The following is a 14,433-nucleotide window of genomic DNA, read 5'->3' on the forward strand; positions in this document are numbered from 1 at the left end:
GTAACTTTCACATAAAATAAACACCTTCAATTAATTTAGAATACCTAGGGGGCAAATGAACAGTGTGTACTTACAGGAGCACCTTACAATGGAAAAACTAACACATAGTCTCCCCCACATTTAACAGAAGGACGTTCCGGCAGGCCCACCCCATTCATTGAGAATAACTCCGTGATTTAAAGAGCCACTTTTCAAAAGATGTTTTCAATTTAATAATATAAAATATTCAATTAGTATCATTCAGTATATTCTACATGCCCGTTTTAGAAACCGAATACCGGCTTTCCATGCCCTCACTTTCTCTCTCTCTTTCTCACTCTAACTGTCTCTCTCTTCTTTCTCTTTCTATCCTCTCTTGACTCAAAGCCAATAGAATCATCAATAAAAGCACAGGACCCTGTCTTTCTCTCTCTAACTCTCTCTCTAACTCTCTCTTGCCTCAGCCAACTAGAATCATCAATAAAAGCACAGGACCCACTCTTTCTCTCTCTAACTCTCTCTCACTCCTCTTTCTCTCTCTAACTCTCTCTTGCCTCAAAGCCAACTAGAATCATCAATAAAAGCACAGGACCCTCTCATTCTCTCTCTAAGTCTCTCACTCACTCCTCTTTCTCTCTCTAACTCTCTCTCTCTTGCCTCAAAGCCAACTAGAATCATCAATAAAAGCACAGGACCAACCTCTCTTTCTCTCTATATCTGATATCTTTCTCTCTCACTCTCTCTGTTAACTTCTTTGTTTTACAAGTCTCTCTCTCTATTGTCTCTCTCTCTCTATTGTCTCTCTCATGGTTAAGAAGGACGCAGAGAAAAAGAGGATGGGTCGTCAGAAGATCGATATCAAATTTATCGAAAACAAAGAGAATCGCCAAGTGACCTTCTCCAAGCGTCGAACCCGCCTCTTCAACAAGGCGGCGGACCTCTGCGTCCATTACGATGCCAGCATCGCCATCCTCACCTTTTCCCGTGCAGGCCGCCCATATGCCTTTGCGGATCGGGACATCGACTCGATCATCCACCGATTCGTTCGAACCCACAGCGACCAAGAGCCCTCCAACACACACTACCCCAACAGACCCAATCCCTTGATGGACGACTATTTTCGACTTGTTAAAGATCTAGAAGAAGAGACGACACAGAGCTCGGCCTTGGCTCATAGAAAGAACATGCCGAATTCCGGTGGGTCAGGGTTTTGGTGGGACGCTGAAGTGGATAGCCTGGGTTTAGATGAACTGAACTCTTGGGTCGAGGCCCTTGAGAGGCTTAGGGAGAATGTGGCGGAGCGAGTCGAAGAGGTTCAGAAGGGTTGGAGCCAGGGTGAGGTGTGCGCGCCCTCTTCGAGCCTACTACTTGTGGATTCGGATACCAGCAATATGGCTCCTCTTCCTGAGTTCCTTGATTTTCTAGAGCAGTACGAGTTTTAAGTGAAGTAACATGGAGAATGGCTTTTTTAGAGCAATTATCTAATTATTTCTTTTCTCTTTTTTTTTTGGATTTTTACCGATGTTTATTGTTCTTTTAAATATTTTGTTTTTCTTTTCTGAAAATTGTTGGGCTGGCCCTGTAAAGCCTCCCATTTTTGTTTGTGTAACGAATGTTGACTGGTTTTGGATTGAAATAGATCGAGCGGCTGAAAAACCAGTTGGATTTCCTCTTCTGTTGTGCTTCGCAAAAGGAAAAAAAGTTTTTTTTTTTTACTTATAATTCGGCAAAAATACAAGCGTCTGTTGCTCTTCTTCGAGGGATGGAATATTTATTTTGTCTTTCTATGAAAACTGCAAGCATTGCAGTTATGTGGTCTTTTGGTTTGTTTATGTATTTATTCTTTTCGTATTTTGCTGTGGTGGATAATACTTCATATTTGAGAAAATATGTGAATGGGTGTGGTTTGCACAATGTTCAAATCCTAAACAATCAAATTAAGGCGCAACACCAAATTTTATTATAAGATGTAATTTTATTGTAAAATTTCTTAGAATGGCCCAAAAATCTATTTTTATATTTAATTATAAAATTTTAAACTAAAAAAATGGTTTAAATCAAATAAATTTCATTTCAAGATTTTTCTCATATTTATATATTTCGATATCGAGATGTTCAATTAGATTTATACATTTCGATATCGAGATGATCGATTGGATGGTTTTTCGGCTTCAAAACAGCCTCTTAAAATGGATTTTTTTAAATGCATCTTAATATGCAACCTTATATAGACTATGTCGCGGATTATTCATTTTCAATGCCTTCCATTAACTGTTTCTATTTTGTATTCCCCATTTGTTCTACTTAATCCACAGAATAATTTTAGGAAAACTGTCTAGCATGTATGATAGTGCATGCATGGTATAATAAATTGACAATCACTTTGGTCAATTAACATAATAATTTTGTGGACTTTAGAGGCCTTAATTCTTGCATTACACACATGTGTACTTATTGTTATTAGTTAAAAAACACCCTCCGGCCTTTTGTTCATGTAGCCTTTTGGTCTAACGAGATTGAGTCTGGGCTCAACAAAGTCCAGCGAGTTACTCGGGCACGGGCCCTTGCTGAGCCCAAGTTGTCCCGAGTTGGAGGTTCAATTTGGGAATCTTAAAAAAAAATTATAGAAAATCCTCAAAAATAAAAAAATAGATTTGTAATATTTTTATTTTTATTTTCTATCATTTTGGCAAAATTTGGAATTAATTTTGGCTATGAATACGTACTTTTATATTTTCTCATTTTTATGAAAAATTTAAAATATCTCAAGTCAAAAACTCAATTTTAAAAGTTATATTTTTTTGCTGCTTTTTTAACACAATTAGTTGAGATTTGTTAAATTTTATTTTGAATATATTTTCTAGTTTTTTGTATTTTTATTTTTTAATAGTTTTCAGTACTACAGTACTCGGACCAAGGCGACTTTTTGGTACTAACCATTACGGGTTTACAAGTCCTCCATTGTTAAGTCCCAAGAGAGCCCAATGCTCAATGGCCGGACAAAAAGTATACTCTTTAATGTTTTAAAATATGGCACAATGGTCTAGATCTAACTCCAAAACGGGCATGGACGAGTAGATCGGCAATTTGGATCGGCAATCGGGTTGGGATAATCGAGCAAAAAAATAAAATTTTTAATAAAAGATAGAAATTTTGAGTAAATAAATTAAAGAAAAAAGGTCGGGGCCGGATCAACTGGTTCCTTGACAGAACAGTCCATTCTCAATATATAGTACGAATTGGATCGGCTCTATCAATTACTGGGTCAAATCAATCAATTCTAATCCGACCTGCCATTTTTAAACCTTATTCTTTGTATGAGAGTTGGAAGCTTGTGAGAGCAAGTACCAAAATTTTACGATGCGGTTCTTATAACATCATCCATAATAACCTCAATTTGGGGAAAGACGAGTAGGGCTTCGTGTGCTCTCGGTTGAAATGGCTTGTATTTACGTTAAATGCGCACAACGATACTTGTGAAATAGGATTGATGGTATTTATAATGCTTACGCTTTATGAAAATAAAATAAAAACTTTATTTTAGATCCTCGTCAAAAAAACAATTTTTATGATGGCTCTAAAATCAATTTTCAGCACCTATAATGAAATTCAGAACTCAAAAAATAGTACAGATCTTGTAGATCTATAAATACTTATTTTTAAGATAAAATGAATGATCTAGATAATTTATTAAACTAACTATATTTTTAGAGCTTGAAATCCTTTTTATTTTTCACAACCATAATGTTCAAGCCAAGATGTAAAGGTTTTCTAATGCTAGAATTGTAATTTTTGATGAGTAATAAAGTGAGGCTTTACTTATTTTGATAGGGTTGTGGCCCTATCAAACCATTTTCCTTATAGAAATGGGAAATGTGTGTTGGGGGGAATCATTTCATGTCACCCATGTTATTATAATATGACGAAATCATACTTTTAGAAAATTATTTTTGTGGTATTTATATGACCTAAACAACTACATACATTTTCTCTTCATCTTAATAATCAATCTCAAAAAAAAAACTAAAACTCAATTTTCACTCTAGATATGAGCAAAATGAGTCTCCCTACAATAATGAATCTAGACCATCCATGTAGTGAATTTCAAGTCTAAGCCTACACAAACTCAAAAAAAAAAAAAATTTCTTTTTTAACATTGTTCATCTAAAAAGGGAAAAAAAACCTTATGAGTACTCGTCTCATTATATATATATATATATATATATATATATATATATATATATATATATATATATATATATATATATATTCAAAGATCCCTAGAACTTGATATTTCGAGACGAGGCCTTTCTGTTCTCAGTGAAATTCCAGGTCCTTTTATATTTTTTTAGTGATAAAACAATTTAGAAGTTCAAGGTGTAAAATAAACCATGAATTTTTTTTCAGTGAACGGCACATTTGGAGTTTCAAGTTAGCGTCACGTGTATTTACATTTTTTCTAAGTTGAGCAATTGAAACTTCATCTAAACAATTACACACTGAGATTTAATCCAAAATTTAGAAAGGTGTCGTCCTCTATAGATTTTTTATTATAAGGACAAACTTTCTATACTTAACCTAATGTATAGTTGTTATATATTTCCCCTTGTCTAATCATCAGATTTGAATGAATAGCTGACATGAATCTAATTACAATATCACATGGTACGTCAGATCTAAATAAACGGTTGAGATGGATCTAATTACAATGTCACGTCTGAATACTGTTTTATATTTATTTTTTCCCTACTAAATATTTTGACACCAAATTTTGAGCATCACTTCTATCTTAAACACACCGGCAAAGAATATAAACAAAATATTCTCGATATAAAGTACAAAATACCTCTGAAAGTTTAATGGGTATTTTGGTCATTTTATTTTATTGAAACTATTTGTTTTACTATTTTTAGGTGTGTTTCATTGAGATGATGACACATACTAAATTTTATATTTATATAATTTTTGTAATAAAAACTAAAAATAAAATACGTTGAGACATCGAATCTAGATCAAACGATCAATGACTTATTTGATCTGAATTTGATGGGTGGATGAGAAGGAGAATAGAACTTCTATATAGTAGAAAAGGTACATAAACATGTCCCTTATAACAATTACTCAGCTCTATCCATAATTATATACTAGTATAATAATTTTTTAAAATTCTCACTCAATGATATTCTTTTTTATAGTTTAGGAAGTAACCATTTCACGTCCGATAGTTGTAAGTAATTGTGACCTCTTTGTATGTATAATCCAATATTAAAGTTTTTTTTTTTTATGTTTTTTTTCTTTGTTGTTTTTTTGTCAAAAAAAAAAATAAAAAATTTAAAGTAAGTTTCAAGCCATTAAGTTCAATGCGGAACTTCAAATTTCAAACCATCTTCCCCTCAAAAAAATAAATACCTTTAATCGCTTTAGAAAGAAGGACTTTATTGTGCTCTGCAGGTGCATATTGTAAACTTATTCCCTCAGACATATTTTTTCGTCTAAAATTTTTATAAGATAACCATCTAGTGATTCCAAACCAGACACCAAATTTTTAAACAAAAAGAAAATTATTCCCGAGGGAACAAGTGAACAGTGCTCTCTGTCTCTGTCACTTCTCTCTCTCTCTCTCTCTACCTTCTTCCTTGTCTCCCTCCTCTACAATTGGGGGTCTTGCAGAAAGCCCTAAAGATATTTCACATGGAAGGTCACTTACTGGAGTTCCTCAGGAGGTCATATCTCTTCGCTTTGCTAATCATCTCTCTCTCTCTCTCTGTGCTTTTTTAATCTTGATTCTCTCTCTCTATCTCTGTTTCTTACTTTTTTGAATCTTGATTGTCTCTCTAACTCTGTTTCTTTCTTTTTTGAATCTTGATTCTCTCTCTCTCTTCCATACCTACAAACCAAAAGCACAGGACCCTCTCTTTCTCTTCCGTTTCTCCCTGTCTCTGTCACTTGTTCTCTCTCGGCTCTTTCTGTTCACGTTTTTTCGAGAAATCTATCACTCTCTGTATTCTCTCTCTCGTAGTTAACAAGGACTCAGAGAAAAAGAGAATAGGTAGTCAGAATTTTGATATGAAATTTATTGAAAACAAAATGAATAATCGCCAAAGGACCTTCACCAGCCGTCTAAAATACCTCTTCGACAAGGCCTCCGCCCTCTGCATCCACTGTGGCGCAAGCATCGCCATCCTCGTCTTGTCGAGTGAAGGCGAACCATATGCCTTTGCGGATCAGGACATCGTGTCGATCATCAACCGCTTCATTCGAACCCAGAACAACCATGAGCCCTCCAAAACAGACTACCCTACCAGACCCAATCCCTTCAAAGACGAGTATCTTCAGCTTCTTAAAGAGCCAAAAATAGAGGAGAGGCTGAGCTTGGCCTTGGCTCAGATAAATTTCGGTCGGCCAGGGTTTGAAGGAGACGCTGAAGTGGATAGCCTGGGTTGAGAGGCTTAGGGAGAATGTGGTGAAGCGAGTCGAAGAGGTTCAGAACGACCCGGGGGGAGGTGGGCGCGCCCTCTTCGAGCCTAATATTTGTGGATTCGGATACCAGTTCCTCTTCTTGAATTCATTGATTCTCTAGAGCATTACGAGTTTTCTTGAATTCATTGATTCTCTAGAGCATTACGAGTTTTCTTGAATTCATTGATTCTCTAGAGCATTACAAGTTTTAAGTGCAGTGACATGGAAAATGGCTTCTTGAGAGCTATTATCTGATTATTTCTGTTCTTTCTTCACTTTCTCTTGGGGTTTTTAATCCATGTTCATTGCTGTTTTCAATTTTTTTTTTGCTTCTCTGAAAATTGTTGGGCTGGCCCTTTACATTCTCCCCTTTTTGTTTGTGTAAAGAATGATGGATGGCTTTGGATTGAAATGGATCAAGCGCCTGTAAAACCAGTTGGGTTTCCTCTTTTCTGTTATTCTTCGCAAAAGAAAAACAACTATTTTCTTTTTTTTTTACTAATAATCCTGCAATTTCTCGCTCTTCTTCATAGGGATAGAATATTTATTTTGTCTTTCTATGAAAAGTGCGAACACCTTTTCAACGATCATTGCAATATAGCGGTTTATGTTGTCTTTTTGTTCCCTTGTTTGTATAATCCTTTTTTGTATTTTGCTGTGATGGATATTTCACATTTGAGTGTTTGTTTAATCAATGGGTGTTGTTTAAGCAAACCTTAAACAATCAAATCAAGGGGCATCAATTGTTTTTTTTTTTTTTTTTTGTTAATAAAACGCAATTTTAGTGTAAAAAATTCTTAGGATGACCTAAGAATCTATTTTAATATCTAATTATTAAATTTTAGACTTAAAAAATGGTTTAAATCAAGTATATTTATAAATACATAATATCTTGAAAATAGATTTTTTTTTTTTTGGTAATTCAGTGGAGAAGATAAATCCCCACCCATTTTTCCAAATAGATTAGGAGTTAGCTTTTTTAAAGTATTATTAATGGGGTGGTGTTAGTGGTGAGAATGAAAACTCTAATAACTAGAGTATGGGATGCTACCATGATGACTCAAAGCTCCTTTCCCTTGAAAATGGATGGTCGACATTTGAAGGTGCACTATTTTTTAAACTTGAAATTTTTTTAAAAAATATTTATACATCTTAAAACAGCCTTTTAAAAGAAGTTTTTTTTGAGAATTGGATGAGGGTTGGAGGCTTGCAATTCCAATCTGACCTGCCACTTTTCAAAAACCTTGTTCTTGCATGAGGGTTGGAGGCTTGCAATGACCAAAACTTTGACATGCCGACCTTACAACATCACGTATTATAACTTCAATTTGGGGTGGGCTTCATGTGCGACTGCTGAGCGAGGATCATTGCATATAGATCGGCATGTCTTGAGGTATATTGATGGAATTCAATTCTTCGAAATAGTGCATCTTATAATAACTGTCAATTTTCATGATTTTCAAGTGTTCATAGTGCATACTGTCAATTTTTTTGATTTTCAAGTGTTCATGTATCTGCTTGATCTCCACTATTTTTTAAACTTTAACTTTTATAATTAAAAATAAAAATAAATTTTAAAGCCATCATAAAATTTTCGATACTAATACATCTTTGACATTCTTTGAAAGTACGTTTTATTTTGATTGTTTAGTGCCTCAGACTTATACAAACCACACCCATATAAAAATAAGAAATTTATGTTACTATCACATAATTGTTTTTTAAAATACTATATTTTATATTTTATACTCGTCTCATTTTATTAGATATATATTTTATTATTATTTTATAATACCCCCAATTCAGAACTTGATATCTAGAGTCAGGGCCTGTCTATTCTTAGTGAAATACCACGCCTTTTATTTATTTTTTTAGTGATGAAACTATAAGTGGTAAAATAAATCACGTTCTTTTCTTTAGTGAAAGGACCATTTGGAATTTCAAGTTAAGGTCACTTGTATTTATATTTTGGAAAGTAGTTTCATGAGGGCTGCACTCCATAACTACATATGTGGTCAAAAAAGTGTGAAGCGTTGATCTTAAAGATGGATATAAGTAGGTGTTCCATCTAAAAACAATAGAAATTAACGGTCCAAATGTTTTTTTACTAGAATTATTAATTCTAGTTTTCAAAATTTGTTTATTTTTCCATATTCACATGTCTAATTCAAAAATCCATCTCAAAAATACATTTATTAATAGGACCGTATTTCTACATATGAGGGCTTGGCCACATAGAAATCGGGTCCTTATATTTTTTTAGTAATAAATGAGATTGTATAAATTGAGACCATTTACCTATTGTACAAAGAGGTCACAATTGCTTATAATCATCCAATGTAAAAATTGATACACACACAAAGTTCGAAAAAATTTCTTTTGAACTTTTGCTTAGTTAATGGAATAAATAAAACCATCCAATTTCACATCTAAAGGTCAAGATTAAATGTGACCACCTTGTTCAAAAGATAAATGGTCTCATTGTATACTTTTCTGTAATAAATTGGTTCGAAACATTAACTTTCATATTGAGTCACTTATCTTTTCTTAAAAGTAAGTTTCAAACCATTAAGTTTGGGGCAAGCTTTCTATATTTCCTCTATAACATAAAACTTATGTACTTCCCGTTATCCAACTGTCCATTCTGAATGGATGGCTAAGATTGCTCCAACACAGTCACGTCTTTACACTATTTTAATTTTAAGTTTTTTTTTATAAACTATTCTAACACCAAATTCCGTACATCCAATCCTCTATTAAACTCGCACTAGCGAAAAATATAAACAAAATATTTCCAATAAAATAAAACGACCAAAATACCTTTGAAAATTTCAAGGGGTATTTTTGTTATTATATTTTATAGGAACATTATTTTTAATATTTTTTAAAGGTGTGCCCCAATGAGAAGATGATATGTACCAAATTTCATATTCGTACAATTTGTGTAAAAAAAGTTAAAAATAAAATAGTTTGAGACATCGAATCTAATATCAAACTGTTTGTGGCTCTCCCTTGAACAAAATTGGACGGCTACATGGTAAGGGAAGCACAATTATGGAAGAAGTATAGAATCCTTTCCCATAAGTTCCTAACAAACTTTAAGTTTCAAACTATCTCACTCACACAAAAAAATCATCATCATCGTCGTCACCATATCCTTTTTCCGATTAATACACGTCATCCACACAAAAAATATAACCTTTAACCTCTTTAGATAGAGGGACTATATTGTGCTCCATAGATGTATATTATAAACTTATTCCCTAAATAAAATATTTATTTAGATTGACAGTTTAAGCTTTTTTGTTATAATATAACCATCTAGTGATTCCAAACTAGACACCAAAATTTTAAACAAAACAATATGCCCGAGGAAACAAATGAACAGTGGGCACCTACAAAAGCACCGTAAAAGCTCCTACCAAAGAAGAAGGCGCACGGTTGTCTCCGTGCTCCTGCAGGCACACAACTGCATAAATCTCTTTTTCCATTACATAGTTCGTTGTTGCCTGGCCGTGTTAGATTCTTTTTCCGTGTTTTGTGTTAATTTGTCTGCAAATTTTACATTGTTTTCAATTAATTAATAATAAAATAAACAAATTAATATCCCTGATTCTCCCGATTTTGGAAACCCATTAACGAACTTCCAACTCTCTCTCCTCTCTCCTCTCTCTCTCTCTCTCCTCTCTCTTCTTTCTTCTATCTCCTCTCTTCTCTCTCTCCTCTCTTGTCTATAGGCAATAAAACCCTATCTTTTTTCTCTGCACAGGACCCTCTCTTTCTCTCTCTCTCTTCCGTTTCTCTCTGACTCTCTCTCATGATTAACAAGAACGCAGAGAAGAAGAGAATGGGTCGTAAGAAGATCGATATCAAACTTATCGAAAACAAAAACAATCTCCAAGTGACCTTCTCCAAGCGTCGAAACGGCCTCTCAAGAAAGGCCTTCGACCTCTGCATCAAATATGGCACCAGCATCGCCATCCTCGCCTTCTCGCCTGCAGGCCGACCGTATCCCTTTGCCCATCCAGACATCGACTCCATCATCCACCGATTCATCCGAACCCACAACAACGAAGAGCCCTCCAACGTACACTACCCCGACGTACACAATCCCTTGATGGACGAGTATTCGCGACTGGTTAAAGAGCTAGAAGAAGAGAAGAAGCTGAGCTTGGCCTTGGCTCAGAGAAAGAAGATGCCGAATTCAGGTGGGTCAGGGTTTTGGTGGGACGCTGAAGTGGGTAGCCTGGGCTCACATGAACTGACCTCTTGGGTCGAGTCTGTTGAGAGGCTTAGGGAGAATGTGGCAAAGCGAGTAGGAGAGGTTCAGAAGGGCTCGAACCAAGTTGAGGTGGGTGCGCCCTCATCGAGCCCACCGCTTGTCGATTCGGATACCATCAATTTGGCTCCTCTTCCTGAGTCCATTGATTTTCTAGAGCATTACCAGTTTTAGGTGAAGTCACATATTCCTTTTGTTTCCTCCCTTTTTTTGGGTTTTTGCCGATGTTTGTTGTTTTTTTTTATTATTCTTTTTTGATGAAAATTGTCTTCCGCCTTTGGGACAGAACATTTATTTTGCCTTTCTACGAAAAATTAAGTCCACCTTTTGAAGCACCACAGTGGTTATGTTGTCTTTTTGTTTCTTTGTTTGTTTATATGACTTTTGTTTTTTTTTTTTTTTTTCTAATTTTGCATCGGTAGATATTTGATATTTGAGAAGGGGTTGACATGTAAGTTTAATGAATTACTGTGTTGGATGATTCATTTTCGACCACTTTCATTAGTCATTTATATTCTATAATGTTGGTACGTGTGGTGGCCATGGGGCATTAAACGTGTCATATTTTTTTCTCTTTTTATCTTCATCGTATATCTTATCTTTATCAATAAAAAATGAATTTCTTAGAGAGAAAATATGCTGTTATCCAACAGGTTGAAAATAACTACCCACTTTTCAAGAGTAGAGGGCCACACTTCTCAAAAATTTAAGGAGGAAGTCGAACATTGGAGAATGACATCTTCTTATTCCTCTTTGAGAAGCGGTTTCATGGCTATAGAGAGGTAGCCAACAAGATATTGAGTTCTCATTGTTCTGGTATAACCTGACCTCTGCGATCCACAATCTTACGACATTGCCATTAATCTTAGGAGCTTGGTATTATTTTCATCTTCTTCTCATCAATAATCCAACATTGGTATCAAAGCAGGCCATATACAATCAGATCAATACCATCGACGTCACAAAGAAAGTAGAAAAATAAAAATATCCATGCGTAGCATGACTACACATAGAGAATTATATAAATGATGAATTTGCACCATGCAATTGTGAGAAATAGTTTATCTTAAGAGAAATAGTTTACCCTACCTCCCTTTCCATATTGCAATCACTGAAATTGGTTATGTAGCCAATAGGTTAGATCATTGTGTATAAATCTGAAACAGTGGGAGCAATTTTGTTATATTGTAATATTATGTAGAAGACATTTTAATACCTAATAATGATATTGGCATGATTAATCATACCAAATCATGACTAAATTTTAATTTTGAGATGAAAGATATGGGAGAAGTCTTATATGTATTGGGCATTAAAATAACAAAAGATAGAAGTTCGAGACTTCTATGTTTATCTCAATAAAATAATTTATAAAGTATTTTAAAGAGATTTAAGATAGAAAATTGCAAGCCCATAGATACACCAGTTTGTAAAAGTTTAAAATTGTCAAAAAAAATGTGTCCATTAAATGATAGTGACAAAGCTGAAATGGAAAGAATTCTATATGTTCAAGCTATAGGATGCATAAATTATTTCATATTGTGTATAAGACTTAATTTGAGCCATGCATATGGTCCTGTAAGTAGATTTCAGAGTAATCCTGGGATGGCTCATTGGCAAGCCGTAAAAAGGATACTCAGATATATTCAGAAAATTAAAAATTACAAGTTGTTCTTCCAAGCTGACAACTTAAAGGTTACTAGGTACTCTGATGCAGACTTTGCAAGAGACCTACATGATAGAAAATCAACATCAGGATTTGTATTCATCTTTGGAGGTGGATGTATTTCTTGGTCTATAATAAACAAAGTTGTGTAGCTCGATATATTATGGAAGCCGAGTATAGTGCTTGTAGCGTTGCTACAACTTATACCGTCCGGATTGAATGCTTCATAAATGATTTGAGGCTAGATATAATCGACAGACCTGTTAAATTTTTTTGTGATAATCAAGTTGTTGTCTCATCAATTAAAAATGGAGCTTATAGTTCTAAGGGTAAGCATATTGAAATTGATTATCATTATATTTATGATATTATTGGAAAGAATAAAATAACTGTAAGTTATTTGCCATCTTCAGATATGATTGCAGACTCTTTAACAAAGGGATTAAGTTCATAAATATTTTCAAAACATGTAGCTTTGATGGGACTTAGGAATATTTAAGTCTAGAACTCCTAAATGGGATATTTTTCTATGATGTCTTAATTATGTGAGGAAAAGTCGCATTAACGTGAAAAACTCCATTATATGACTTTGGATTTTTTTTATGTTATGAGATGCATAATCGCATTAGCATGAAAAGCCTCATGAAAATAATATGCTCATAAATGTTAAACTCACTAAGTATTTGGCCCTCATGGCCAAGTGGAAGATGTTGATACGTGTGGGTGGACAACATGGGGCATTAAACGTGCCATATTTTTCTCTCTCTATATCTTCAACGTACATTTTATCTTTATCAATAAAAAATGGTCTTCTTAGAGAGAGAAGATACCATTATTCAAGGGGTTGAAAATAACTATTCACCTCTCATGATTACAAGGCCACGTTTCTCAGAGATTCCAGGAAAAAGCCGAACATTGAAGTACGACATCTTCCTATCCCTCTTTAAGAAGGGTTTCATGGTTATGGATAATTATGTAAAGTTTTATTCTTACATCATGATGGCTGATTTATGAATAAATGATTGATATAAAGCCTTGTGCAATATCATCTTTTCCACAAACTCTTAACTCTTTGGAGAATGGAGTACCTATATGGATTTGTGAAAAAGTAAATTGAAGTCCTGCACACTTAGGACAAAGACGCTATTCTCCAAGGGTCATTGATGCGGAGAAAAGAGGAGGAATTTCTCCAAGGCTGCGAGAGAAGGTAAGTGGGAAGAAGGCTTCTTCAAAGCAAAAGAATGTCAAGATGGCAAAATAATGATTTTTTAGAAAAGGGGTTAGGTCGTGGCGGTAGTAACCCCATACGTAGTTACCACGTTATGGTTTTCAATCCTACTAGCACCACCCATAGATACCTTCAAAAAAAGTTAACTCCCTAGTCTATATGAAAAAATGGGTGAGGGTCTGTCTGTCTTTCCCACTGAAGTACAAAAAAAAAAAAAAAAAAAAAAAAAAAAAAAAAAAAAAAAAAAAAAAAAAAAAAAAAAAAAAAAAAAAAAAAAAAAAAAAAAAGAGTAAGAGTGAAAGAAAAGGTTGGCAGCATGAGCCATTAAGCATGTGGCGTAGAAGTGAAGTTATTTAAAAGAGAACATAAAGGAGAGTGATAAGAAGTAAAAAATGACTATGCCTCAATTATAATACATTATTGATCCTAAGATATCCAATGCGGGGTGTACCTCGACCTTGGAAGTAGCAATAGCAACTCTCACATTACATACCTTTTTTAGGCATTGTCTTTGACATGGCAACAAAACGGTCCATCATTTCTGTTTGTATTTATGCTGTGTCATGCTGCAATGGAGCATGAATGTACACAACAAATACTTGTGAAGTATGCTTGACCAAATTTATAGAAATGAAAAATTTATATTAACAATCTCTATAAGTTGCGGAATTTAAACAATCCCCTATAAGTTGTGGAATTTATACCAGTTAACTGTGTCAAAAAAAATGTGTGGAATTTAAAAGTTGACCACTATATTTCATATTTTACCCTTATCTAACCTTTGTCAAGTTCCGAAGTAGGAGTTTTATTTTTCCATAATAC

General features: G+C 34.3%; 1 protein-coding gene across 1 annotated transcript; it reads left to right on the forward strand.

Moving 5' to 3' along the window:
- The first annotated feature begins 660 nt into the window (after positions 1 to 660).
- On the forward strand, positions 661 to 11,044 carry LOC18440325 (uncharacterized). The gene is made up of 2 exons (XM_006850474.3): positions 661 to 1,418; positions 10,268 to 11,044. Exons 1-2 carry the CDS (start codon positions 786 to 788, stop codon positions 10,889 to 10,891), a joined length of 1,257 nt encoding a protein of 418 aa, XP_006850537.3. The 5' UTR covers positions 661 to 785; the 3' UTR covers positions 10,892 to 11,044.
- Positions 11,045 to 14,433: the final 3,389 nt, after the last annotated feature.

This window comes from Amborella trichopoda, chromosome 1 (genome assembly GCF_054954075.1).
Source record: "Amborella trichopoda isolate Santa Cruz 75 chromosome 1, AtrichopodaSantaCruz75HAP2 v2.0, whole genome shotgun sequence".
Classification (NCBI taxonomy): domain Eukaryota; kingdom Viridiplantae; phylum Streptophyta; class Magnoliopsida; order Amborellales; family Amborellaceae; genus Amborella; species Amborella trichopoda.

Bases quoted from the DNA above. Each gene is read 5' to 3' on its own strand.
- LOC18440325 (XM_006850474.3), top strand. From the start codon at position 786: ATGGTTAAGAAGGACGCAGAGAAAAAGAGGATGGGTCGTCAGAAGATC. The intron at 1,419-10,267 runs TAAGTGAAGTAA...ATGATTAACAAG, and splicing joins TTCTAGAGCAGTACGAGTTT to AACGCAGAGAAGAAGAGAAT.